At 37.9% G+C, this 27,790-nt stretch overlaps 1 protein-coding gene across 4 annotated transcripts; it reads right to left on the reverse strand.

Annotated features, from left to right (window-relative positions):
* Positions 1–636: 636 nt before the first annotated feature.
* On the reverse strand, positions 637–26,872 carry LOC117430649 (flotillin-2a). 4 transcript variants are annotated; one of them, XM_034050941.3, is made up of 11 exons: positions 26,577–26,872; positions 20,077–20,158; positions 16,194–16,284; positions 9,420–9,543; positions 9,018–9,136; positions 8,500–8,613; positions 7,469–7,588; positions 6,818–7,032; positions 6,021–6,204; positions 4,970–5,119; positions 637–3,775 (listed from the first exon to the last, which is right to left on the reverse strand). In XM_034050941.3, exons 1-11 carry the CDS (start codon positions 26,623–26,625, stop codon positions 3,737–3,739), a joined length of 1,287 nt encoding a protein of 428 aa, XP_033906832.3. In that variant the 5' UTR covers positions 26,626–26,872; the 3' UTR covers positions 637–3,736. The 4 variants fall into 4 exon arrangements, with proteins under 4 accessions (XP_033906832.3, XP_033906831.3, XP_058856891.1 ...); XM_034050940.3 differs by lacking the exon at positions 16,194–16,284 and adding an exon at positions 15,620–15,710 and having other exon boundaries at positions 26,577–26,871; XM_059000908.1 differs by lacking the exon at positions 16,194–16,284 and having other exon boundaries at positions 26,577–26,871.
* Between the last annotated feature and the right edge of the window lie 918 nt (positions 26,873–27,790).

Here is a 27,790-nt window from a genome sequence, read left to right on the forward strand (position 1 = left end):
CACAATCCCTAAGTGCACTACCCAACCTGTAATTTTTGAGAATTTGAAACTTTAGGACAAATAGCCTTGGAAAAAGGATTTAAAATTCTCAACAGAGTGGGACAAAAGTCAGTATAAAACCATTTCAGAGCACGTTTAACACACACCTCCTTCCAGTACAGTCAGCTGATATTCTGAAGTGGGAAACCCCTCCAGCATTTTGTTTAAGTAAAACATGTAAATCAGCCATTAGCACTGTAATGACAAAAGACACAGCAAACGGGACAGGCTTTTCAACAAGCCATAATTTGCACAGACAGAAGACAAAAGCAGCCCTGATGTACTGTGATATGCAAGGAGCTGGCATGCCACCTTTTCCCCAGCCTTACCCTTCTCAATCAGCACACTAGATCCTGCTCGAATCAATACTGTGATGTGAGGTGGAAGAGACCTGTACAAAACAAGGGCCTAGTAATGTATTTTAAACTCTATAAGAGTGCTTCTTGTTGTGGGTTATCTGAGTGGTTAATAAAATGCAAAATATGTTTTTACACCACTAATGTTCAACCGTGTAAGGTGATCGTATTTTGCTAATAATAATAATAATAATAATAATAATAATAATAATAATAATTCCCCATAAACAGACTCAGAAGGTGATAGCAGAACATTTATTCCATGTATGTTATGTAACATTCCAATATGTCAGGGTAACAGCTACAAATCAATGAATGAACAACACAAGAGGCACAAGCAAATAGATGTACATGCAGGAGAATGATGACTTGAGTACATAACATTCTTCTCCATAGCGTTCACTTCACTGATACACATTTAGAATTACCTCAGTGCGCAAAGCAGACACAAACTCCTTGCTATGCCTAATTGTTTAAAAAAAAAAGAAGTGATTGACAAAATGTACTGATGGTCGTTCCTCCACATCCTTAAGCTCCTATATTGAACAGCTCGCTCCTTCTGGAAAGCACGAGTCTCTAAATACCACCCTCAACATGTAAGCAACGACACTGTCCAGTCTGTGTTCCGAATATATTTTGGTCAGTTTTTGGCACTAATATGAGGTCAACCAAGCGCACAACCAAAATAAAAATGAGTCTTTAAAGTAAAGCACCTATACAGACTAATAACATTTTGGATGGGACGCTTTAACAGGATCCCATCGCCTTACTCAATTCGCTTTTGAGAAAAGCTTGTAAAAAGCATATTTTCTGCAAATCAGATGAAAAACATAAAAGGCAAAAAAAAAAAAAAGGTGACACCCGTTCTTAAGGCGAACTACAATAAAATTATTTCAGCCATTGATTTAAAAAAAAAAAAAAAAAGAGCCAGAATGTGTGGATGGTGAGCGATTATTCACTTGCATGTGAAATACAGGTTCTGGATGATTAAACAACTGATTTACAAAATACAATACGATATACTAGTATATGCAGTATAGTATATGATAATCAAGTTTAAAAAAAATATATATATACACATTTAGAAACAAGCACAAAGTTTTCTTCTACCAAACTTGTAAGTTTTCCGCACTGCTTCAGTTTTTTTTTTCTTCATTTCATGATTGTTTTGGTTTTGCTCCTCTCCCGTGTGAAAGCCAGAAGGAAAAGGGATTAATAAAAAGCACAACGGTTTCGGAAGATTGATAGTAAAACAACCCTGGCTAGAAAAGAAGATCATTTTCATCCCGAGGCACTTGAAAAAACTGAGACCCGCGGTTTGATTGCTATGTTACAAAAGATAATATAGCACGACCGGTAGAAAAAAAGAAGTTAAATTCAAAAGACAGAATGACCCCTAATGATTCCTATCAGCCCTCTCTGCAGCATCAGTCTAGTGGCCACGGTCTGCTTTAGTGTTAACCTCTTCCTTGGGATGCTCGCCGGAAACTATTGGCTTACATAGTTCTCGTCTTTTTTAATTTCAAGGAGTTCAAACCTTGAGAGGAATATGAAGATAAGGAATATGTCACAGAATAATCACTGGTGTCTTAACCCATGTACTACTCAAATTATAATTTTTTTTATAAATGTTTAAAACATATTTTACTCTTACACCAATGCTACAGCCTCGGTCGTTAGTGGCAGTATATAGTTTATGTAGAGGCTCATTATAAAGACACCTGGCCACCATGACTAATGTAGAGAAATAGTTCTAATCAGACTGGACAGCAAGCGCTGCGTGGTCCCTATGAGAAACAGACGAAAGGTGGCTGTTTTTATTAGTAAACGCTGACACAGTAAGTGCTGGTCGTGCTCGACTCTTACTGCACATCTTTTGATTCCTGTCCAATATTAGAGCTTTGCAATGAAAGGTATTTCCACGTCAGCAGCACTCACCAAGTGGTCAAGCGACCGTGTAAAAAATGACAAACATTTGTAGTATTGATTGAACGTTTTCCCACCTACACGAACACTATAAATACTGCAAGACGCTATAATAAATACTCTGTAAGCGATAAAAAGTCACTAAAACAGTGGATTAGAAAGTTAAAACCCTACAAATTTTGTCCATGTCAAGTTGTAGTACTGTGATCCCAGTTATGGGACCCAAACCAATATACAGGATATAAGGGCAGCTTGAGCAACATTACAGCATACTCACTGGTCTGCTCCTTTAAGGCCGTTGAAACATTGTGATATGGCTTTACACATCGATATATCTACTGACTGGCTCTGCTATTTCTGATAATGTAACTGTCTTTTTAAGTTTCAGCAAATCGATTTTTTCCACAGAGATTTAAAACAAAAGCCTTGTGGTGGCCTATAATCTTCAGTGCCATTTTGTGTTTCAGAAAAATACACTGTACAAAGCAAACTTCTATCCTAAGGGTGACATTCCTCTTTTAAAAAATCTGCTTCTGTACATAATTTATTTCTGGAAGCAAAATATATATATAAAATTTTTTTAAAAATTCCACAATGGTGATAATGAAACCGTGACAAAGAAAGAAAGAAAAAAAAGGTTAAGTTAATTTACAAATTAGAAATCGTTTCTGTGTATCACATGCAATTTTGAGTTTATATAAAAAAAAGCTGCAGTGTCGTTTTTCAACCACCAGGTGTCACGTGGATCAAAAGGTACTGCAGAATCTTAAGAAATACAAACTGATAAAACAATAATAATAATAATAATAAAAAATACATAAAAATAACATTAATAATGGCTCATAAAACAGGCTGCCAGTTTTTTCACCAGTACAGAGTCAAAATAGCATGCCACTTCCACAGAAGTTAAACAAATCACTGCCCATGTTTTTTTTTTTTTTTTAAATGTAGAATCATGCTTTCTCAGCGGTAGTTGCTGCCGTTTTTAGTTTTCAACTGGCAGTAACATAGGTTGATAAGGTTGTCTAGATACATTTTATACAACAGCTAAAAGCAGAGATTGAAACAGTCACATGTACCTGGTTCCTTGGTTGCTCCACCAATAGATGACAGCTCTGATCTTCCATTGCTGCAGAAGTTAGAAGTAGACCAAGGAAGAAGGCTAACATGTATTCTGATCCCTGCAAAGAACACGCTTTTAACAGCATTTAAATCTGAATTTAATTTAAAAAAAAAATGAAAAAGGAGAAGTGTTGCATGCATAAAGTCTGGTCCTAAAAAATAAGGCACCAGAGGTTTTAAAAAAAATAAAAAATAAAACCACTTGTCTGTAGAAAAAACTCTATTTTCAAGTGTTTGAAGGCAGTCGACGTGAGAGTGCATAACAGACATATTCTCTAGTTGGTTTTGAGTTTTCATGCTTGTGGATTGGTCATTTTCTGGAGTAAGGGAATCTGTTGAGTAAACAAAAAATGCTTTGCATAAGTTGCCTGGTCATGCACAATTTTAACAACAGTGGTGCATGTTGCAATGATAGAAAATATGAAGCCCAGCAGCCCAGCTTTGTAAACTGCAAAAGTCTGGCTTGCATGGATACAGTTTTGGAGGGCCACAGGAATAAAAGTTACGGTAATAGCTGGAAATAGGATTATAAATCACATTAATACAGCAAGATCCCTGTATCTAGAGCTCCCTTTATTATGAAAAAAAGAAAAACCTCAATACAAGACACCTTCTGTTTAAGCAATGAAGGACAAGCAGTACAACTGTTGTATTGTACTGTCCATTCACTGCAATTTAAGTAAGATATTTAACAGACATAAGGAAATGATCTAAAATGAAAACCACTCGATTGAAAGGGTGTTTATGGTATCAAAATGTGGTATATATATATAGGCTAACAGACCATGATCATAGATCCTTTGCTATAGACACTGAAATCATTAATCCACACAACTATTTTAATTAAAATGTAAAACACACACAAAAAAAACAAACAAACACGCAGACAATAGTTTTGGCTAATGTCTTCATCCACACAAATGAAGGCCCAAGTCGAAAACATTTGTTTTACATTTATAATATAATTTTACAGATAAATTCCAACTAAAAACACAACAAAGCAACGCTCAACTCAAAAGGGTCAGTTTAGTCATTCTCATGGGTCACACAAGTAATTACACAAACTGGTCTATATTCTCAGCTCTTAATAGAGAACTGCAATACCAATGACACCGGGACTCAAAATATTGAGCTAGTGAAATGAGAGATGTGGGAATGGTATATGAAAATGGATTTTGACAGATATTAGTAGTTGTCTCTGCCTCATGTTGTATTACACAAATATTGAGTGGTGTTCAGTTGTGGAAAACCTTTGCCCCAAAAGTTGTTTCTTCAACCCAACAGGAACAGTTTTTTCCACTACAAGATGAAAACTGCAGCCAGTATCTATCTCTTTTATTAAACCGATGTCAGAAGGCTATTGTTCTTCAACTATCTGGCTACTGCTAGTGTGACTACTGGGCGGTTTGCAAGGCAACAGCACAAATTATTTTAGATCACGTGACACTGTATTAGCCAACTGGATTTTAAATCTGAGTGTTTAATAAGAATCAGGAGTCATGGGAGACCGGAGATGAGAATCTTACCTTCATCAAGTCTACGCCAGTGAGAGCGTGGACTGACACGGGGAGCTCAGCCAGTAAGCGGTTAACCTCTCCAGTCATACGGCTGCTGTCTCCACTGAGGATCACAATCTCATCTATCTTGGCAAGAGGAGCAGCAATCTTGGCAGCAATCTGCAGGGACAGAGAGGGGGAAGAGAGTTCACAGGCAGCCGCTTACTGTAGGAAGTATGGCACACACACACAGGAAGTTTCTTTAGTGTGAGAATAGGCTGGTAGATGATTTGTAGACGTGTGTGTGTGTGTGTGTGTGTGTGTGTGTGTGTGTGTGTGTGTGTGTGTGTGTGTTCTTCTCCATAACCGAAGATCATTTTGTCCTCCCAGTTGTAGAAAATATAAAAATCTATTAATAAAAGTTTGCCTTTTGTTAAGGAAGCAGGTTGAGATGCAACATCATCAGTGGTAGGCAAGTATAGGAGTTATTTTCATGTTGTGCCCTGTAAGTTATGCTGTTTAAGTAATTATGGAGTCATTTTTTTAATTGCTCTGTGAAAACAACCCCCAGTATGTATAGGTTCATTCCGTGTTCCTAATGACAACCACATCATCTCTGCTCAGAGGGCACTGCTACTCATTAATTTGAATCCTGAAATCTAAAATCTAAGCATCTTATTAACTAATAATGATGCATATCCAGTGTCTGTGTAACCCCCCCCCCCCATCATGGCTGTAAATCAAAAAATGTAAGTGTGCTGTATTTACAGAAACATTCTAATAATATCAATAACTTAAACTTGCTAAAATATCCTATCCATGATCATGATTCATCACAGCTGGATAAGCAGTAGTTATTTTATATGTAAAACTCTAAACTCGTACAGGTACCTCTTCCCTATATCTATGTTGCCTATTGAGGGATATTACATTATTTGTAAAAAATAATTATGGATGGTTATTTGCTTTATATGAATTCAATAAGAAATGTATTGAAAACTATAAGTTAGTCTATATGAAATCGTAAACCACAAAATGACAGAAGATAGCAGAATAAGCATAGAAATCATGATGCAATCACCTTTGGAAGAGCCTCCAAGACGAGGGCAGTCTTGGCTGCATCTCCGTACTGCTGATAAGCTTCAGCCTTCAGCTTCATTTTCTCTGCCTCTGCTTTGCCAATAGCCTCGATGGACGCAGCTTCTGCCTCACCAATCCGACGGATCTTTTCAGCCTCAGCTTGAGCGATTAGCACCTTTTTAATCCTAAAAAAAAAATTAGAATTAAAACAAATACATACATAAATAAATCACACATCACCGACTTATGAAGAGAGCTGGGAATCGACGCTCTTAAAACAGACCATATTCACTTCAATATCTTTTACTTGTACCCTGATCAGTGCAGTGGGTTCTGGCTAACATTTCAACATGAATCAACAGTCCATCGACCCAGTAATATATTTGACAGGTCATACACTGTATGCATTTTTTCTGCTAGTCCTAGCACAGTCTTGCTGCTACAATAAAGACTAGTGTAACAAACAGCAGTACTGTAATAAAACAGACTGTTTGCAATGCAAGTTAATATGTATAGTTGAGCCTGGTGCTTATGGTACAGTCTTCTTGTGAGCACTTTGTATTGTGGATCCGGTTTCTTGCCCACCCATATTGTAATTAAAATATGATTTATAATAATTCAAAAAACAAAAGAAAAAACCCAATGCTAATGCCGTTATCTGTGTCTTTAGAATTTCGGTCAGCTGGTATTCTACTGTGCTCTAGACAACACTTCTAGGTGTTGAAATATATTGAAAAGCTGGCGTTTTGACTGGCTGAGGCTTCATGATTAGTACGCTAAAGACAGACTTCCTCTTACTTCTCTCCTTCTGCTAGCTGCTGCATCTTGTAGGCCTCAGCCTCTGCAGGTCTCTTGACCATGGCGATGAGCTCCTTCTCTGTTCTGGAGATCTCCTTCTCCTCGATGGTGATCTGCTTCTTACGCTGCACCACCTCGATCTCCATCTCCTCCTGGCGAATCTTTTGCTGTTCCTTCGCTGCTTGCAGCTCGTAAGCCAGCTGGGCCTCCGCTTTCTACTCGGACAGCAGAAAGACACGCATATACATCCACACACATACCAAATCGAAAGACACGCACATACATCCACACACATACCAAATCGAAAGACACGCATATACATCCACAGACACACCATGTCGAAAGACACGCATACACATCCACTCACATACCATATCTAGGAATATTGGATTGGTTTTGTAACAAGTAATGAAGGAGTTTTAGCATCAAAATATTGATCAACGATTGCAAGTGAAGCATAAAGTACTTGCCACTTTGTGGTTTTCCTGACGGGTATAAAACTGACATTTGATTTGTCAGAGAATCAAACCTCTTCCAGCAGTACATATGACATTGTAATAGCATTTATTTATTTGTTTGTTGGGAGTATTTTAGATTCCTTTATCTCTTTAGTATCGTTGACCTTACAATTTAATAATAATAATGCCATACCTTCGTATTAACTTCTTGATTGAAGGACGCTTTCTGCATTTCTAATTCTCGCTTAGAATCTGCCATTTTAGTGTCAGCCTGGAACTTGATGTCCATCATTTCCTTCTTGCATTCTGCTTCCTAGAAAACATTAAAACAGAAAATTAACAGAGAACAGGTTGACTGGCTCATTGTATGTCTATGGCTATTACTATTACAGGAATGATAATGTCGTATTATATGTGACTGACTGCCTTTGCAGACTTAATCCATGAATCCACTATACGTAAGCTTGGGGCCTCAAGAATGTGTCTGAGCTCTTTGTAGCATGAAATTCATTAGCAGTCTGATGCTTCACATGATTAGGATATGGCAATATTTACTGTTTGACTCCCTCCATCAGGCAGGCGAATGTGGCTGCACTGAGGGAACACCAAAGAACGTGATCAAATTTGACCATAATTCATGCAGATTTAACCTGATCACATGTAGGCTTGGTGGTCCAGTGGTTAAAGAAAAGGGCTTGATACTAGGAGGTTCCCGGTTCAAATCCCGGCTCAGCCACTGACTCACTGTGTGTGACCCCGAGCAAGTCACTTAACCTCCTTCGGATGAGATGTAAAACCGAGGTCCTACTGTTAGTGATTCTGCAGCAGCAGTTGTTGATAGTTCACCTCCTAGTCTGTAAGTCGCTTTGGATAAAAGCGTCTGGTAAAATGACTAAATGAATTAATAATGTATAAAAGGCTAGTCCCCTTGTTGGCTCAGACAGAACTCCAGGTTAGGAGGATGTGTTCTTTGATATAGTACCTGTACTACTACAGTAGCTCTCAATCTAAGAGGCTGGGTAAAGCCTGTTATTATTATAAGAGTCCAGAGCCCTAACCACTACTCCACACTGCTGTTATAGGCAACTTCTATTTATTTTGGGTTCTGTCGAAGTAAATAAAAGCACTGAACTGCAGTGCTGCCAAGACTGCTTGGTCACGCTGTTACAGACTAATCTGTTACCCTGCAATGAGTTTAATGAGCAAGTGGAGCTGGTGTCTTACCCTTATTCCTGCGTCCCTCTCAGCCTCGGCCACACCAATATCTGCATCTCTCTGCACAGCAGCGGTCTGAGATTTCCCCAAAGAGCTCAGGTACTCCACCTTGTCATAGACATCCTATGGGAGAAGAAAATAAAGGCTTTTTCAAAATATATCAACATCAGCTCAAAGATCTGACAAGTTCTGTTTTTTCTTTGTTTTTTTTATTTTTATTTAAAAGACATCTCCCTTCCAGTGGGGTCCATTGTTCCTATTTTTTCATTTATTTCAAATGTTACCTTCATTTTCGTATACATTCAGTAACGGTTTACAATGCATCAACGTACTATAAATAATGAAACTTAAACTTTATTGAAAGTCTATGCAAGATGCTCTCAAAATAGTACCTATTACGGTTGGTTGAATACTGTGCCATTTAGCATTTTTATTTTTGGTTACAGAGCCTTTACATCCTTTTACCTAAATATTAATAACAGGCTGTGAGACGAGTACACACGTGGGTGTTAAAGGCTGGGACCCACCTTGATGGTGAAGCTGAGAATCTCAATACCCATGCGGCCCACGTCTGGAGCTGCCACCTCCCGCACCAGCTTGGCAAACTGGTCTCTGTCCTGATAAATCTGCTCAACGGTCAGCGTGCCTAGAAAGCGAGGGAGATGGTAATACAAGACTTGTACATTGTTTGTAAGGTGTCTTGTATTGTAGGAGAAATTATTTTGCATAGCTTGAGCAATAAGCTTTGTGATTCTAGCACCCCAAACCCCAAATCTACACAATGAGACATACAACATATTTACTTACAGGATGGGTCAGGTTGGCTAAACTGGTTAGTTGCCACCCCGTATAGTACGAATTGTCACTAAATGCTACGCACTTTTAGCTTTCAGAGCAACCCCGCTTGGTCATTATCCTTCAGCACTTACCCAGAATTGAACGAAGATGTCCCTCCAGCGTTTGCAACACAACAGCTTTGATTTCTTGGACATTTTTACCCAAGAACTGTTCACAAGCAACTCCTAGCAGCTCCTGGTCAGTCATTATTTTTACCTGCAAATAAAAAAGCAAAGCACAGCAATGGTGAAAGTGCAAGCCCAGGGTCCGCTATTCTAGCTCTGGGAACACTCTTTGATAAGCCTTGTAACGGCAAAATGCAATCTATGGAAGTAAAAACTAAAATAGCTGTAAAAAAAGATCTAACAAACCTACTACAAGGCGTCTGGGGTATAAATCTTTGCGTCAGCAGCTTTACTTACTTAAAAAGACATGGGATTATAAAACGGCCAAAATGTTTATGCGTTTAGGTCTATTTAGGCCAAGTTTTAGGCTTATAATAATGAGTAAAGAGTCAATGCCATGATTGAGCTGTCGATAATACTTTACATGGTTATACAACATGAAACCACCAATGTTTCTGTTACAGATTTACATTCCTTTTCTTGCTAAAGCTAACATCGTAGCTATAGTGGCTGAAGAGAGTTTTATCTTGTAAAAAAAGGTCAAATGTAAATCTTTTTTTAGGTAAATATTAGTTAAAACATCAAACAAGACAGTGATGTGGAACATAATAAACTAATCAGGACACATGCAAAGTATATAGAAAACCCTGGAATAGGATTTTAAAAGGACCAGTGGGTATGGGCAGAAAATATCAGAGTTAACGAATGTTCGTGTTGTTTAGATTTATCATTGGCTTTGTTCACAATGGCTTTCGGCACCTAGAACGTTCTTTTTCTGTAATTCTGATATTTTCATCAGCACACTATATTTTTCTAGATTTTGGAAATGTGGTGGCGGTAGGCCAATGCCAGTTTGATACAATTAACATCTTTCTTTTGTGGATCAAAATCTTTCAGGTTCAAGGGAGAAATTGAAGAATCGTCATTTTAGTGAGTCAGAAATACACTTCCTAATCTAAACCTTTGCTTTTGTGCTTTGAGGGATTTTTTTTTTATTTGTTAATTTAATAGTCGCCAATGATTTTTATTATTTTCTCCCAATTTAGAATATCCAATTATTTTTAGGCTCAGTTCACCGCTACCACCCCCGCGCTGACTCGGGAGGGCAAAGACGAACACACGCTGTCCTCCGAAGCGTGTGCCATCAGCCAACCCCTTCTTTTCACACTGCAGACTCACCATGCAGCCGTCTCAGAGCTACAGCATCGGCGGACCACGCAGCTCTGGGCAGCTTACAGGCAAGCCCGCAGGTACCTGGTCAGACTACAGGGGTCGCTGGTGCGCGGTGAGCCGAGGACACCCTGGCCAGAACATTTCTGTAATGCCACTCTAAAATCTTACACAGTCACCCTTTTTAATGCAATGCACGCTGAATTGAACTGTTCTTATGGTGTGTGACATTCAAAATATTAGCATAAACACTCCTTAATTACCATAAATTGACACCCACTGGCGCCAGGTCAAAATAAAAAAGGGCCAGGGTCAAGTTTACAGTACTAATAATACTAACCATCATAGCGTGCTACTTCTATTTGTGTTGTAAACATAGCCTTTGTTTCAGTCATCCACATCAATACCACATTTTCTCCACTAGGGGCAGGTTGCAGAGGGACAGATTAACGGTAACACCCACGATTCTGAGAGATCTACTGAGGACACAGGGGTGCTTATAAACTTCTGCGTTTTTATAAAGTCACCAGGACAATTGATTAAAAAAAGTAAATCTAAACAACATGAAGAATGTATTGGTTAAAATAACTGATATTTCCTACCTTTAAGACATGGCCATTCACAAAACAAAGGCATTTCAGCACTGTAATGTACGCTATCAATGCAAGCAAATTTGGCAAAGAACACCCATTACCTTTTGTAATGCATTTCTACTTCATACCAAGGCAGTACTCACATGTATACCCGTTGTTATAATTAAGCAGGGTCATTATTTGGACAGCAAATTGCATTTACAAACAAGTGTACTTTAGAAATGTTAAAAACATATGCCAGTACTTTAAATACCAGTAGACATTTTTCACAGCTCTGTATAACACATATCACCAGATTTAAAGAATCCTATTGTAATTTTTATTTTTTTATTTTTTTTACACAGTACTTATAATTTGGGTAAAAGGTAATTAATTGTGATTTGATAAACATTTGACGCAAGAAGGATGTTTAAAAAAACATATATATAAAAAAAAAAAAAAAAAAAAAATCTGTTGCTCTTTGTCACAGTGAATTAATCCAATTCCTCTTAATACAGGTTCCTATTGTAATAAATGAGCCATCCAAAACAGGCCAAAAAAGAAAATGGAGAGATCATATGAATTGAATTGCGTTTTTAAATGTCAAATGTCTGGACAAACTCAAGATGAATGAAGCCGTACAGGGTGCACTTCGGCAAGCAGAGCTGCAGGCTACTACAGGAAGAGAGGGCCAGTGCCAAAAAACACCCGTGCAAGCTTGAAACACGGTATCTTTCTGCAGACATACCCCCACCAAAGGAACTGCACCACAGAGTTTTATACGCTGGTTTTAAAGTCTTATCGACACAGAGACATGAAATATTTATAGTGAAATTCATGCTAAACAGCTTCAAGTAATTCATTTAATTTTTGATCCTGATTGATATCAGCTAGATACAGGAATTGCTTTGATGGAGATTACTAAATCTTTCGTTTTCTTCGATTCAATGAAACCCACATAATACCTAAATCCTGCTTTATTGCTGTCAAAATAATAGATGCAGCCAGTGAACTAATAAACATCCACGAAACTGTTTTAATTTGAGTTTGTCAGAAAAATAAAAAAAATGAAACAGATTGTTAAGTAAACATTCCATTGCATAAAAACAACTAACAGAATGGATCCTCCAGGTGGCTTAGTTCACCTTCACGAAGGGATGATTAAACTTCATATGAAAAAAACAATCAAATAAAAACACCAAACAAACTCACAAGCCACCAGCCTAAACCTGGTGCACGGTTGCTTCACAGCGTTGCATTAAAATAAGCCTGTAACTTGAGAACACCACAAAATGAAAATGATACTGCTGCACCCTTATCACATTTTATTAAATTAAACTTAGAGCTATAACTGTAAGACGGCCAGCTCAAGATACAAATTTGAAACTAATCGCCAGGCTCCAGTGAATATTAGGGCATCCCTTAATCTTTTTATTTTTAAATGTACACAACTCTGATCAGTGACTCCCAAGAGTCCAGTTTTAAAAGTTTTTATTTCAGATGCCTATTTATTTATTATTAAACCAGCATTGCTTTACAGTGCATAGAACATTTTCTACAATGCAAATTAAAAGGGGACACTCGACAAGACTTTAATAAATACTATACTCAAATCTCCCTTGTTCCTTTTAGAAGATTCACCGCATCAGGAGCTCACAGTGAACACTAAGGGCTTAACTTAGAGATGAGGTACAGAAGATCTGACAGAAGATATATTTTGACAGTACATGTGAGGATATGGTTACAGGAGGAGTTGGGCAGCTCATACAGTTTAGACTGGACTGATGGCCGGATCTACAGATCAGACATGAAAGGAACTGATTTATGGTGCTGCAAGGTGACCAACAACGAAGAAATGACTCAGGAAAATCTTCGACAGAGACAAATACACTTCACTGCCGCTGCGTCCCAGAGCTATAGATCATCCTTTTACAAAGCCGAATGGTAAGCCTTCATACAATTAATAAAGCTTATTTTTAATAAAGACAGCTGTTTTGTTAATTCAGCAAGCCACTGGTTATTCTGCATTTAAATTAGATTACATTTTGGGTGCACTCAGACAGCTTGTTCATATCTGAAGAGGAGACACATACCAGCGATCGGAGTGAGGTACAATGGGCAACAACCCAGTATGATCTATATTTAGATTAGTGTAAATGGTATGGAATGAATGTAACATGCGGTCTGCACTAGAGATAAGGCAGATTCCTTGCAGACTCATGAGCGATTCTTATATTAACAGCAAGGAAAGCCACAACAGTTGACAGCTCAATACTGTTTTCTCCCATTGGGGTTACATGGCGTGACTCCAAATCCAAGAAGATTCATAGGGCAAAAATAAAACTGAGCAATGCATGTCCTTGTCTCTATTCATATCCCTACTCAGTGCGAAGGATAGACGGGTATTTATATGACCATGCAGCTGCAAGTCAGTGTTCATGTTGATGATGAAGTATTGATGAAGTCTTCCATGACAACTTCATTTTTAAATTACTGAAAAGAAGTAATCTTTAAAGAATAAATAGGAATAGATATTCACCAGTTCTATTCCCACAAGTTTTAGACATGATTCAAGTTGTAGCTGTAATTGAAATGGTTTTTTAAATTGGTCAGGGTGATTTTTGGAGGCATTTTAAGTCAGTTAATAACATCCAAAAAAAAAAAAAAATAGGGTTCCCGGTATTCAACGTTAATTTTGAACGTATTTTTTTAATATTCGGTTTCTAAAGGATATGCTGAAAACTGAACAAGCCCCCAGTTACATATAAAACAGATCAGCCTTTTAATGGTTCAGGCCATGAAGTGCTTCGCTTGCCACCACATCACGCTGATTTAAACCCGACTGAATTTGCGTGGACGGATTTGAAAAAAGATATGGTTAAAAAAAAAAAAAAAGTATATTCAAAGTTGAAGATGTGCAGAGTCTCTGTGCTGATCGATTTGTCAGCTTCCTTTCCTGTTGAAGAGATGGAAGAGTTGCTGGCAGCATGTCATAGACACTGGAAATGCTTACTGGTAAAAAGATTGGGTTGTGGAAGATCAAACTGAAAAGATCATCGGTAGTCTTGGTGGAAGTGATAGCAGTGACTCATATTCACTGGTTTCAGATGCTTATCAGGACAAAGCAGAGGAAAGTGATCACGACAACAATGAAACCAAACGGTAAGTTACCTGTATTTACTGTGTTCTATTTATAGTATCAAGCTACAAACGAAGTAACAATGTATCCGTTTATCAACCGTGATTTCATCGCAAATGTCGTTTATGGGGAAATGCATGATTATGTTTATTAATAGTGTGAGCTGACATTGAAAACAGCGCTCATTCCAGAAATAGCACCCCTACAGAAAATGGAACAGTCCACCTTTTGTGGAATGTGACCAGAATTCCAGAGGTCGTGGACCATTTAAGTTAGGCTAGTAATATATTTGAGCTTTATCATCAATGTAGAGCTCAAATAATGGGTGAACGAGGACAGTTAAAATTAACGACTATTTCTACCAGCTACCTAGATTTTACTGTACAGACACATAGACAATATGTATTTACGATATTCATGCCAGGGTTTTCCCCCGTTATTTATTAATTTATATACAACATAAAGGTCATCTCAAGACTCTCAAGTACCTTTTCCATGCAGTTCAATCTGTAACAATTCCCCCCATATAAATTGAAATATTTACTCATTATAAAAGGTCAATTTTTCTCATTAAAAAATGTCAGTTTTGTCATCGAAAATCAATTTCTTACCCTTTTTTTTTTCTTCTTTTTACTCATTTTGTATTTATAAGATGATGCCTGATATTCATGAGGACTGTTTTGGGCTCATTTAGCAACACTTTAAAAGTGTTTAATGAATAGCAAACAGTATTTTATCCATGCTTTATATAACTCCTAAGCTAAGGCTTGGTGAATAGGACCCTATGTTTTTCTATTGGAAGAGTCTGTTGGTATACTTACTGACAATTATTACATTTATTCTCCTTGTCCATATGAGGTTCAACTTCTCTCCTTGTCCTTACCCCCTTCATTTATAAAAATCAGGATGGGATACTTCATTCTTGATTCTGATAAAAACGATCAATTAATATTTTTAAATCATAATCCTAAACACTGTGTTCCTGTATCAGCCGATCGCTTTAGACAAGAGACTGCAAACACAGGGCAATTCAATTTGGATCAGTAATAAAAACATTAAGAAACCAACAGGCAGAATAAAATGCAAGCATTTAAAAAAATATATATATATACGAACAAACTCATTTTTCTGGTTGGTAAAGAACATTTTTGTGATAAAGATTGACCTTTGTTATTATGAGTTCAGCTAAACCAAAGTTGATCTGCTATTTCAGCTTCCCAGGAAGCCTGGTAAAGGCTAAAGTTGAGTTATCTGCAAAATGCATATTCCCAGAATGTTTGAATTACCTGTGCCACCCCAGTGACAGTTAGAGCTACCCCCTCAGCAGTCTCTACATCCTCACACTTGGGCCCGAGGGTCATTATCTCAAGGGTAATCCTGTGAAAAACGTAAAACATTTGCATATTCTAGGTAAAGAAATGCATTTATTTTTCACCCCGCAACCTTATATCCTTGTACATTTTCAAGCTAAGGTAATGTACAACTTTCGTCTTTCTTAAAAACAAAACGACTTCTTAGTAAACATATTCAAATTATGAATGGGTTCACATCGCATTGTAATTTTGTACAGAACACTTGTAACTAAATATTACATACACCTACCGCTAAGAGCTTGGAAAAAGTCCCAGAAAAATAACCGGGAATGTTTCATGCAGAATACTGCATTACAAAAACTCTTTATTGAGTGGTACATTACCAATAATGCTATCAGTGCACTTGGATAGTGTTGGGAGGTGAAAGTGGCTGAACGTGTTGCTGTTGGTTAGTAACAGCTTCCCAGTCGCCTGGGCAGAGAGGGGAAAGGAGGGTGGAAGGAAGAAAGAGGAACACTTGGTTAGAAGCTTTTATTGTCTTATTTACCTGAGCGACCCCTGTCACATCCAAGGGGACACCCTCCGAGGTTTCGATATTCTCACAGCGACATAGGATGGTCATTACCTCCAGAGTCACTCTACACAGCAGAAGGCAGAGTAGGGAAGCAGGACAGCAAATACACAGAGCAGTTATCAGACACAGAATGGGTTGGCTTGCAGTAAAAGGAACCTACATTGCCCTGGGTAATTTGAGATCTAATGCTAATGTTTGTCATAGTTTTTATTCTCGATAGCACATCATTCTGAGCCATGCGTAACTTATTATATTAAGTTTCATATGATTTGCTTTTTTATATTTTGAATGATCTTAAAAGTTTATTTGGACATCTACTATATTAAATATTGAGATATTCAATTTGTTTTTATAAAATTGGCAATTTCTTTATCCCTTTACTGTATGCTGACCCAAATGCAACATATTTAGCCGCCAAAGAATGTAATAAAATCATTTTGTTACATAGTATGATCTTAAAAGCAACACATCTCTAAATCTCAAAGGGTAGATTATGTTGTTTTTTGTGTAAAAAAAGTGGTCTATGCACCTCCAAAACACTCTAACTTTGGTCAAAAGCATTTTTTGTTGATGATATATATATCTCATAATTTTCATACTAATATTATAAGAGAAAGAGAGTAGGACTCTGTTTTAAATTTAAATGTAATTATTATTATTATTATTATTATTATTATTATTATTATTATTAATTTCTTAGCAGACGCCCTTATCCAGGGCGACTTACAATTGTTACAAGATATCACATTATTTTTACATACAATTACATTATTTTTTACACATTATATTTACATACAATTACCCATTTAACACTTGGGTTTTTTACTGGAGCAATCTAGGTAAAGTACCTTGCTCAAGGGTACAGCAGCAGTGTCCCCACCTGGGATTGAACCCACGACCCTCCGGTCAAGAGTGTAGAGCCCTAACCACTACTCCACACTGCTGCCCGTGTGGAATGGTTTGTATTTTTATTTTAAACAAGCTTAACAAAAGTGAGAACTACCTTTTTTTTTTTTTTTTTTACTGCAAATCATGCGTGAGCCTGTTCCATTCACAAAATGGATTTCAGGCTTTGCACCTACATGAGTAAACTGTTTTTAGCTTCATTTTTTAAATTGCATGCAGTCGATTACGTTATGCAGCAAAATGGTATGCGACTGAAATTGATACAGCACATCCTCATAAATCAACTGCCCTGTCAACAGTCTCGATTTTAACACCATCACAAAAGCTTATACAAAAAAAAAAAAAGAAAATATTCATCTTGAATATTACGTTCCTTGTTCTTTGCTTTGAGGCGAAATATGTTTGGCAGCAGCAGTCAATTATTATGGCCTTGTTAATGACCACGGGTTATTTGAATTCATTGAAAAGAACCAACACCCACCAAATCTGTATTCCAACATAAGCAAGTCACTCTTCTCTTTGGTGGCCAAGCAGTTACTAACATACTGGTTAGTTACAGACAAATACAAGGATGGTTCACAAAGTTCATGCTGCTGGGTCTAGATTTTCAAATCGTACAAATACAGCAAACAAACCCCACCCCAACTTTCTCTTCTTCCTCTTTATGCAGCACTCGGGCAATTCCTGATCATATTGAAGCAGCCCTCATCACCTAAAGCAGCCCTGCTACAGCAGCTTCTTCTACTGCATCTAATCAAAGCCACGATCAGGGATCCACATCTACAGCACCACCCTAGAGCTGTCTTTCAGGGCATCCTTGCCTTTGTGCATCACACTGCTTTGTGTTGAGGGCTAATAAAGGTATTTCTCACACACCTTAGCACATCCAAAAGTGTATTGCTAGTAAAAAAGGAGGTCTACTATTAAAGATATATGTTTCTATCATAGGAACTACCATACAGACACAGCGCTATTAACTTTTTGAACCACCCTTGTCCTGTTACTCTCAAGCATGAGCTAAGAGGCAGCAGTGTTTTGCAGGAGCTTGAAAACCACTGCTTTTAGTTTTAAGTAGAAACTGAGCAGTAGATTTAGAGCAAAGTTAAAAATAATACTGTATGTTAGTAAACCAGCAGGCAAGCAAATTGTGTTAACATTGTGCAGTCAAAAGGAAACCATTTACATGTATCAATGTGACTAGTATGAACTAAAGATTTTCAATAAAAAAAACTACAAAAAAAAAAAAGATATCCTGATGAAACATAAAATCAAACACATACATGTTTTCTTTGGTTATTTTTTTTTCTTAAGATACTGGGGCAAAGTATGAAGATAATATTTTTGTAGTGTCAACAAATAATTGTCAACTCAATGTCTACTCACTTGATCTCAACAGCGGCGGATCTAAACACTGCCACTGTTAAATAATTCATAACAGGCTCAAATGTTATAAAGAAAATAAAAGTAAATAAACATATTCCAAAAATGCATTGTAGTTCATTTCTACCAGCAAACAAATGAAAATGAAACCCAGGAAGGTTCACATTTCAATTTCAATGATGGTGGTACTCAGATCCACAGCTGTGTAGATCAAATGAATAGACAACATTGTGTGCAAAGACATTCATTTTTATTTTTTAAAAAGCAGTTTGGACATTTTTAACACCATAATTGCATTGTTTTTTCATACCTCCATATCTAGGTAAAATTGACTGATATACAGTGGCCTCAACTGGAAGATTCCTCTTGCACAGGGATGGCCAAACCCAGGCTCGTGGGCTAGTGTGATCTTCTAGACCTTTAAATCCAGCAATCACATTTCTGTGCTAAGCTATGGTAAACCACAGTCGTTATGATGTTAGCAGACCACTTTGCATTGCACTATTATGCATTATTGATTGTTTATAATGGATCCTTAAACTAAAGTGTTTCCAAAACTTATAGGCAGCTGTACATGCCCCCTTTCTAAATGTGCCTTCAACAGCAAAGTTTAATTGCAAAGGGGACTAATGACTAAGGATCCTGCTGTATATAAAACGAACAATGCCTTTTACAGAACATTTCACACGATCCAGGGTTCTTCTTGGGCCAGTAAAAGCCGATACCCTTGGGCATAATGTTTGGCCACCCCTGTCTGTCTTTGCTAAAGCATGGACTGGTAAGCTGGACAGACCCTGTCTTTCTCCCTGCCTCACCCATCACAGCAGGGTAGTGAGGTGCTGTGTTCTCTAAGCAGTTCTGTTAGAAGTGCACTCAGGGTTCCGTGCTGCACTTTCCTATAAGCAGCATTTCCTAAGCCAGCTGCACATGCATTGATTCGTTTAGCTATTGCGCCACATGCTCTATTTAAAACAGTGAGATCCCTGCAAACCTAAAGCATATCAGAGGACCTACCTGAATTAATAGTTAAAAATAAATGAATTAATAAATAAAAACACCAAACCACAACTTTTAATTTAAAGCAAATATTTTAAATATTACCCCCAATATTAAACTATGACATTGCATAAATGATAATGCATACATGTTAGGCTACACAAGGTTCCCCACATTTGCATGAGAAAGGAGCATTTTTCTGCAATGTCAATGCACTCATAATGTAATCTAATACTGAAAGACATTTGTGTACCAGCCAGAGATTAAATTTGCTGCTGGTTCATCTAATTTAATACATTAAATGGCTGCTAAAAATAACTTGCCATGAACGTCTTCCCTGAAACATACCAAGATCTATTTTATTTAATTGGACTGCTCTGGCTAGTGTTCCAAGCTCAACCATTGAGATCTCCATGACAGATGTTTTGTAAGCCAGAACTAGGGGTGGGGCTACACTAAAGGACAAACACAGCAACACAACATCATCCTTTTATAAGCAGCACAATAATATGGCTCTGTATCAGGAAGCTGCAGCACAGAACCTGTGTGTGTGCCTTCAGTCCTGGGATCTTACCTCTGTGTGTCTGCAATGCACCACCAGGCCCAGGCCCATCCTCCCACCACATACTGTTTGTTGTCAGAACTACAGCAGCCACCTGAGAAAACAAAAACAAGATCTTAACGAATCCCTCAACACACAATAAAGAGCAGCAGAGACAACGATCCGTAATCTATTCATCTATTACTCCAATACTGATGGCCACGGCTTTTCTTTTCTTCTAGTCTCAATTAAACATTCCTTGATTGATTAATCTCCCCGGTGTCGTATTTGGATTGATTATTTTGCTCGTACATGCACGTTTTGAGGTGTCTTTTTCTTGCTTTTGAATACAATGTTTTCAATGCATTGATTATCGTTGATGATGATTTTTTGGGTTAGGAAATCGGTTTCAGATTGCACCTCTAAAGAGTAGATTGCAGGGCTGATTACTGTAACAATGCCTTAACATTTCCATGCTATGCATCCCCCTCACATTAAAATACCCAGATTATCCTAACATCTTCATTTTGGAGTACTTTCCCTCTAGCTCAACCGCCTACATTTAGAAGAAGAAAAAACTAAAAACTACCAATGATGTACTTGAACCAATGGCCATTTACCCTAAACACACACCATACATATATTTTTCTACTTTTTAAACTCCATTCTACAATGGGAGGAAAGTGGTTGGGAGGTGGTCAGGAATACTCCACAGTAATTGGCTCTAAGCTGACCTCTTTAAGGAGGAGAAGATGTATTAATGTACAAACAGTGACTGTTGAGAGGATTTATATTGTGCTAGCATTATTCTCCTGTTTAGAAGTGCAGGCTGACGAACAACCCCAGGATGGGGATCACCTGTTAGCACGGACCCTGGTTTAAATGGAGCTGCTGCAGGCGACTCCATCCATTTAATGTAAAACATTCACTTGCAGGACTGAAGAAACACACTACAGACATGTCTGTAAAAATGCAACAATTCTTCATTCCTTTTTAAAAAGACTTTAATGTCAATCAGCATAAACTACTAACATTTAGTCTATAGTCTTTGACATATCCCCTTCAGTCACAATCTTTAACTGTTAAGAGAAGTTGCCGTGCAAACCCTGAGAAACATGCATTTTAAAGTCCATACATAGATAGGCACATCACGGTACAATCTTACATGCAAGTCTGTACTGCTGAATAAGACAGTGGTAAACCATTTTGTGTTCTAGTTCTAAATTTATGAAACACCCACAGGTTGTGAGCTTCTGTTTCCCATCCAACTCCAAACCACACAAACAAAGCATTGTTACCATTCATATAGTTACTGAAATCAACAAACATAAAAGAAAAAAACCTTTTAAAACCAGTTATTCCAAATAATAGACCCAAGAAAAAAAAAGAAATAAAAACACTTTTTTTTTGGTGCTGCATTAAAGTCATACATCACCTTCAGGGCAACTGTTCAAGTTGTTAGGTGGAAGAGGTGCCACTGCAAAGTGCTAGTCCAATATGATTTAGCTATAGTATGCATGAACTTTGTAACACGTCTTTCAAGGGAAAACAATGTGAACTACAGGACATGCATGCTCAATGTACATTGGTTTCCTACATTTGCAATGCAAATATGCATGGTCAGTCAATTTTGTGGGTTATGTTCCTCTGCGCCAGGTGTGGCCAATCACGTTCCTGGCCACTCCATATTTAACAGGTCAAATGAGATAGATAGCTACTTTAGGGTGTGGATGGAGGTTTAATTGATTACATTAAATAATTTAGAGCAGGGTTGGAACAAAGGCCAGGACTGAAATGATCAACTTTGGCCATCCCTGCTCTACTGCAGCTGCAAAGGAAGTCAGGTTCAATAACCAGAGATGAGAAAACCCACAGAAGCCATTAACTGCAGCGTAAACACAGGAAATAATTCTGATGCTGGCTGGTGAGACGATGCCCCAGAAGCCGTGGGAGTGCCATCATTAACAGCAGATGAAAGAAAGGTGGTCTGCAGAGCAGTGAGCTTATGGTAAAGCTGCAGTCTCCCACATTCAATCTTAAAAAAAAAAAAAAAAAATGTAGGAAGACTTTTTTTAAGAATATCATTTTTACCTTGACATAGTATTTCTTTTCATTTTAATACCTGAAGTGCACAATTAGCTACCTATTTTGAGGAATTAAATCCTCTGTATGTCATGTAATAAATAATGGAAATTATTATTAAATTATTGCCCACCTGAGGGGTGAGATGCTACATTATCCAAGCATCCCACCCCGAGGGTGGGCATTAAATCATCATTTATCACACACTAGCGGTACCTCTTGCAGTACTTTTTATAATCGCTGCTAAGCATTTTTTTCCCCGGCTAAGAAGCGAGCGAGAGAAGACAGCAGCTATGCTAGGTACGCTTGGAATTCCTTTCAGTTTGAATGCTTGCTCTGAGGTTGTGCTCTGTTGCTGGACTTGAACGCCTGTTTCCCATAATAACCAGTCAGTTATTACAGGAAATATCAACTGGATGAGCCCATTGAAAAAAATGCTCAAATTATTAGTTAATAATGACCAGCTGCTTCATTGACCATGTGAAAGAACAAGGTACAAACTGACTGTAAGCCTTGTAGTGGGGCTGCTAGCAGGCACAACAGAATCTTCAGTCTTCTCAATGAAGGGAGTCAAGTGCAGCATCTATCTCTGCCTGTCCCTATATCACAGCAATACACAATGCCTTTCTCTTAGCCCAACCAACTGGAGGCCAGAACTCAGGCAAATACAAATACCAAGCATGCATCACAATTGGATAGGAGGTTCCCAAGGCAACAGCTGAAAATGGAAGCGTGTACAGTACCAGTTCACTATATTCCAGTCGAAAGGTGATTAATGGGAGGGTCAATCAAGACAAGAACACATGTCAAAAGTGCATTGTTCAATATTTAAGCCAGTACAGATTTATTACAGTGATCTCTGCATACTGTATGGCTGACTGGTCCAATTTTAACTGGATAATGAGATCGGGCTATACAATAAGCCTTTGGTAAAGGTGGGGGGGGGGGGGGGCATTCGGTAGCCATGTGACCAAAATCCAGCCACAGATTGCCATTCTTACTAAGAGTGTGTGAATAGGCTAAAGATTGCCTCTTGGAATGTGCAACACGAAGCAGCAGAGAGAAGGAGCAGAGATTTAGCCAACTGTTGTGCAATAAACAGAAGAGGGAAATATATATTTTTTTAAAGAATAAACACAAATTAAAATTCTAAAACGATTAAGAGGCCATTTAAGATTACTTGCAAGCCCCTGAATGACATGTCTGGATTATTCCTTTCTGGTTTGGTAACATATGTTCAATGCTTTTTTTCACCCCAATTCTGAAAAAAAATATGCTAAATGACGAGTTTGGAGTAAAAAGCTTTGATCCAGCTCATTGTAAATTGCCTGGTACAATACAGATTATTGAGCTTGAGATCTGTTTTATAACAGTTTTGAGTGCAATGTGTCCTGGTCTACTGTAATTTTTATTTTATTTTTTAGCCACTGCAGCCTAAACTACCATTTCATTTAGTGGAATCTTCTGCAATTGGGAATTGGCAGTAAGGAAAGAGATCCTAGTTTAGAAGGGATTCAAAGGGAAAAGGAGTATATTTAGGAATAGATTTGTACTGCAAAAAAATCTTTACAGTGTGTGCTAAACCATCCTTGCTCAAGATGTCCGAGTACTGCATCAAAACTATTCAAAAATAATAATAAATAATGGAACACCACAGAACATGGTAAACAATTGTAATCACTGCACCTATTAACCATGACGGACATTAAAACGCTGAAACACGCAGAAGACCCCATTCATTTTACTTGTAGCATTCTGAGACAATTACTTTATCAAAATGATGATCACCTAAAACAAAGTACTTGCACTGCCCTTTTAGTGCTTTATAAAATCAAAACGACATTTTACTGACCGTGGTTAATTCTCCACCAAGTGCCTCTTTTGCAAGGGCATCCTGTCAGTTACTGCACTTCAATAAGCAAAATGCAGAACGGAATACTATGTGGGCAGCGAGAAGAATTTATGATATGTGTGAAGAGGTGGCATCACAGCCAAGGAGATCTGCGGTTTAAGTGCCAGTGTTTACTTACAAAAAAACAGGAACAAAACAAAACACGGGAACAAAGAAAACTGGTTAAACAAACAAATCAAAACCCAAGCTTCGGCTATCAGGTGAATGTTACTGAACTTTCTCCCTCTGTTTAGGCAGGGCATCAGCCTTCACTGAACCCTCTCTCACACAAAGGATTTGGCTCTCCTTATATAACACGTGGCTGGGGCTTGATTGACCATCAATTAGTCCATCAAGACCCAGCCACATCCCACACGTGGGTCTGGCAGGGATGGAATTAACCCCAAACCTAAATTTAAAGTAATCAAACACAAAACACATTATTTACATGCAGGGCTTCTGCCCTGTCACATATAATAAAGCATTCTCATTGAAAACAAGTAACAGGTATATGCATATAATATAATGAGGCAATAAGTAGGTCATATGACTTGTCAAGGTAGCATGTGTTGAAGTAACAAACAGCACAGGAAGAGGTCTTCAGTTGTGGTCACTGAAGAAGAAAAAAAAAACACTGTACAGACACGCCAGTGTGAGGGGAAGTTAATGCCATTCCATATCAAGCTGCAACATTAAAACTGTACACAAGTACTGTACAGCACAGAGATGCAACAGCTGCCCCCTGCATAATACCATTTAGGCCCTGTCCACACTATGCCTTTAAACCGTATTAGTTGCATTTAAGCCGGCTTAAAAGTGCTAAATACCGTTTGCGTCCACACTACGCAGCATTTAATACCGTACTCGAGACCACCTCAGGAGTTAATACTAGTCTCGAGTCCGGTTCTAATTAGATCGCATCAGGTAGCGCGGTTTATCAGAAGTGTGAACGCTGTAATACCAAACTACATTTTTTATGTATCCTCCAATATCCCAAAATGCTTTGTGGTATGTTTGGCGAAATACTCAAGAGCAGGCGCCTGATGAAGGACTTGCTATCAGTGTACACTCCCTACCAGGTATTCATTTTTATGCTTCAAAAAATCTGTCAGGGCATCTCTGTTAAACTAGTGGTGAAAATAACAAAAACACAACGTTAAATTAGGCGACTGCAGAAATGAAATGCGAGTTAAAAGTAGGATCGGAGATGAACAAATTACGTAATTTGTCAGCTCTGTTTGAAATAAAATTAAGAGGACCCGAATTAGGCTCAGGCAAGATATGAAGGTAAAAACAATGATTGTTTTGTAATTAACAGCTTTTTCTGAGTTTAATTATGAAACAGAATCAGCTCAATTTGTTTAAAGGGACTTCACCTGATTAAAAATAAAACCTGAAAACTTCAAGCCCTACTTGTGTGTGTTCGGATTTACTTTTTCCGCAATACTTGTTATATTTCATTTATGCAATATGGACCTCTGTTAATATGGGGCATAACACATTATTTTAAAATAAAATACAGTGCAAGTTGGGATACTATCGTATTAATTTTCACGGTTCGTTGCGCTGCTGGGAATTGTAACTGAACTATTCTAATGGTGTGTGGACGCAATGGAAAAATGGAACAGAACTTCAGTGTGGACGCTGTGAGCTGGATTAATTAGAGCGGTTTCGATCGGTTATGTGTGTGGACAGGGCTTTAGTCACATGATATATGTAGCGTCACAATTGACCAAGAATCGTACTCCTTTCCCTTTTTAGACACCAGACCCCCACCCCTTATCACACTGATCACACGGAAGGCGTCAGACACGTTATCCACTATTACTATGCTATCAATTTTAGCCTTATCAAAAAAGCTAGTTGCCAGCTGTACTATGACTCACATTGTGAAATGTTACTGGCAAAAAGTGAGTTTCCACTTTGGTGTCTTCAGGCGTCAGTAGCAACTCCTCTGACTCGAGTGTTGTTAACGAGTACGACACTTACAGTACTTACGCCATTGACTGTCACGCGTTGCATTCAGATTGTGTTGTATTTGTTATGGCCCACATAAATCTTGTCAGACAGTACAACACTGGCAAACCACAAATACTACCATTATACTAAGCATACCAGCATTGCAGGTTGTAAAATAACATCGTTTTCTAGATCTTAATTTTTTTTTTTGGTCCGAGTTATTGATTTACCGTACTAGATTTTTTTTCCGCCACGAGTTTAAATAATTAATTTTACAGGAGTTGCTGATCCAGTCATACCCCAAAACAATCTTACTGCATTTACACTAAAACAAAAACAGTCTCGACTTCAGTATACTATATACACTTAACACACATTTAGCTACACACAATGTATCCCCATATAGATGTAAATGTTTATATATATATATATATATATATATATATATATATATATATATATATATACATATACACACACGGTTATATAAACATTCGTGTTTACAGTACCAGGAATAAAACAACACACCCCTTTTCCACAGCAAAGGATAACAGCAGTACTGTAACGCTAATGTGAAAATATCGCAATTTAATACACTTACCTGAAACAACCAGGGCTTCATTTGGTCCAACGGTATGACAGTTCCCCATAGCAAATGTTGCTTTTTTATGTGTATTTTTGTAATATTATGATTATATTTTGTCTCTATTTGTCACGACGCTATACTCCACTACAATACAAACCGCTTGCTACGCACAGCCTCCGCCCCGATCAGCCTGACGAAATACTCCAAAACACTGCGTATCCTGCTGCATCATGGGATGCCTAGTTCAGGGGCCGTGAGAAGAGCATGGAAGTTGACATTTCCAGTAAACCGTGAGTGAGGGCGTTGCAAATCCCAGAGCACCATCGTTAAATCGCTGAGGCTGTGGCCTCGTACAGATACAGCCAACATCATAGCTCCGTGTGTGTCAATTTCTGCATGCATGATTCCGACAGTATTTACTTTATAGCAAAACATATATTACAAAGGTGTCACAATACACATCAAAAATCCCTACAAAAAACAAAAAACAAAACTACTAGAAATTAAGAAACCCTCAAAAAAATAAGAAACCCCCAAAAAGGCAGCCCCCAGTCGATTTTCTGGTGCCTTGACTCTGGTGCATTACCTCAAGGTAATCCCATAATTCCTCCATAATTCCTTTCCCCTAGAATCTGAACACCCAAAGAGTACTCCTGTTCATTGACCTGAAAGCATGCCCATCTTAATGCATGCCCTGGGACTCCACACTGCTGGGATTTCTAATAGGGACCTTGCAGTAACGAAAATGATATGTATATCAATCAATCTTTCTCATGTCAACAGAACTCCATAACGGGTTTAGATCAGATTTGTTTCCGGTTCTTTGATTATCAGTCAGAGATGGAGTTGGCTACTTTCACCATGGATATGGAGTAAGTTAAGCAAGTTCAAATATTAGCATTTTAAATCCATACCTAAACTTTGGCCTGCAACATTTACATTTCAGGAACAATCAGATGACTTTCTATAAATATTGAATTGAGATGATAACCTTAAATAGACATCATGTTGTTTTAGAAGACGCTGTCAAATTTATTCCCTCTCGCCATTCCTGGGTTAATGCTGACATCTTGTGGAATAAAAAATGATTTGACTCCAGCATACATTTCCCTTAATGATTCCCATGAAATGGGGTGACATGTACCAATTAGAATAAAGGACTGATTCCTTATTCATTTTCATTCTTTTTATTGGCACTGGTCTCCTTCTCTTGTGTTAAATAGCTTGGA

Source organism: Acipenser ruthenus, chromosome 26 (genome assembly GCF_902713425.1).
Source record: "Acipenser ruthenus chromosome 26, fAciRut3.2 maternal haplotype, whole genome shotgun sequence".
In the NCBI taxonomy this organism is placed as follows: domain Eukaryota; kingdom Metazoa; phylum Chordata; class Actinopteri; order Acipenseriformes; family Acipenseridae; genus Acipenser; species Acipenser ruthenus.

Coding starts and splice junctions, on each gene's coding strand:
- LOC117430649 (XM_034050941.3), bottom strand. CDS start 26,625: ATGGGGAACTGTCATACCGTTGGACCAAATGAAGCCCTGGTTGTTTCA. Junction 8,614..9,017: donor TTCTCAGCTTCACCATCAAG/GTGGGTCCCAGC, acceptor CTTCTCCCATAG/GATGTCTATGACAAGGTGGA. Junction 7,589..8,499: donor AGAGGGACGCAGGAATAAGG/GTAAGACACCAG, acceptor AATGTTTTCTAG/GAAGCAGAATGCAAGAAGGA.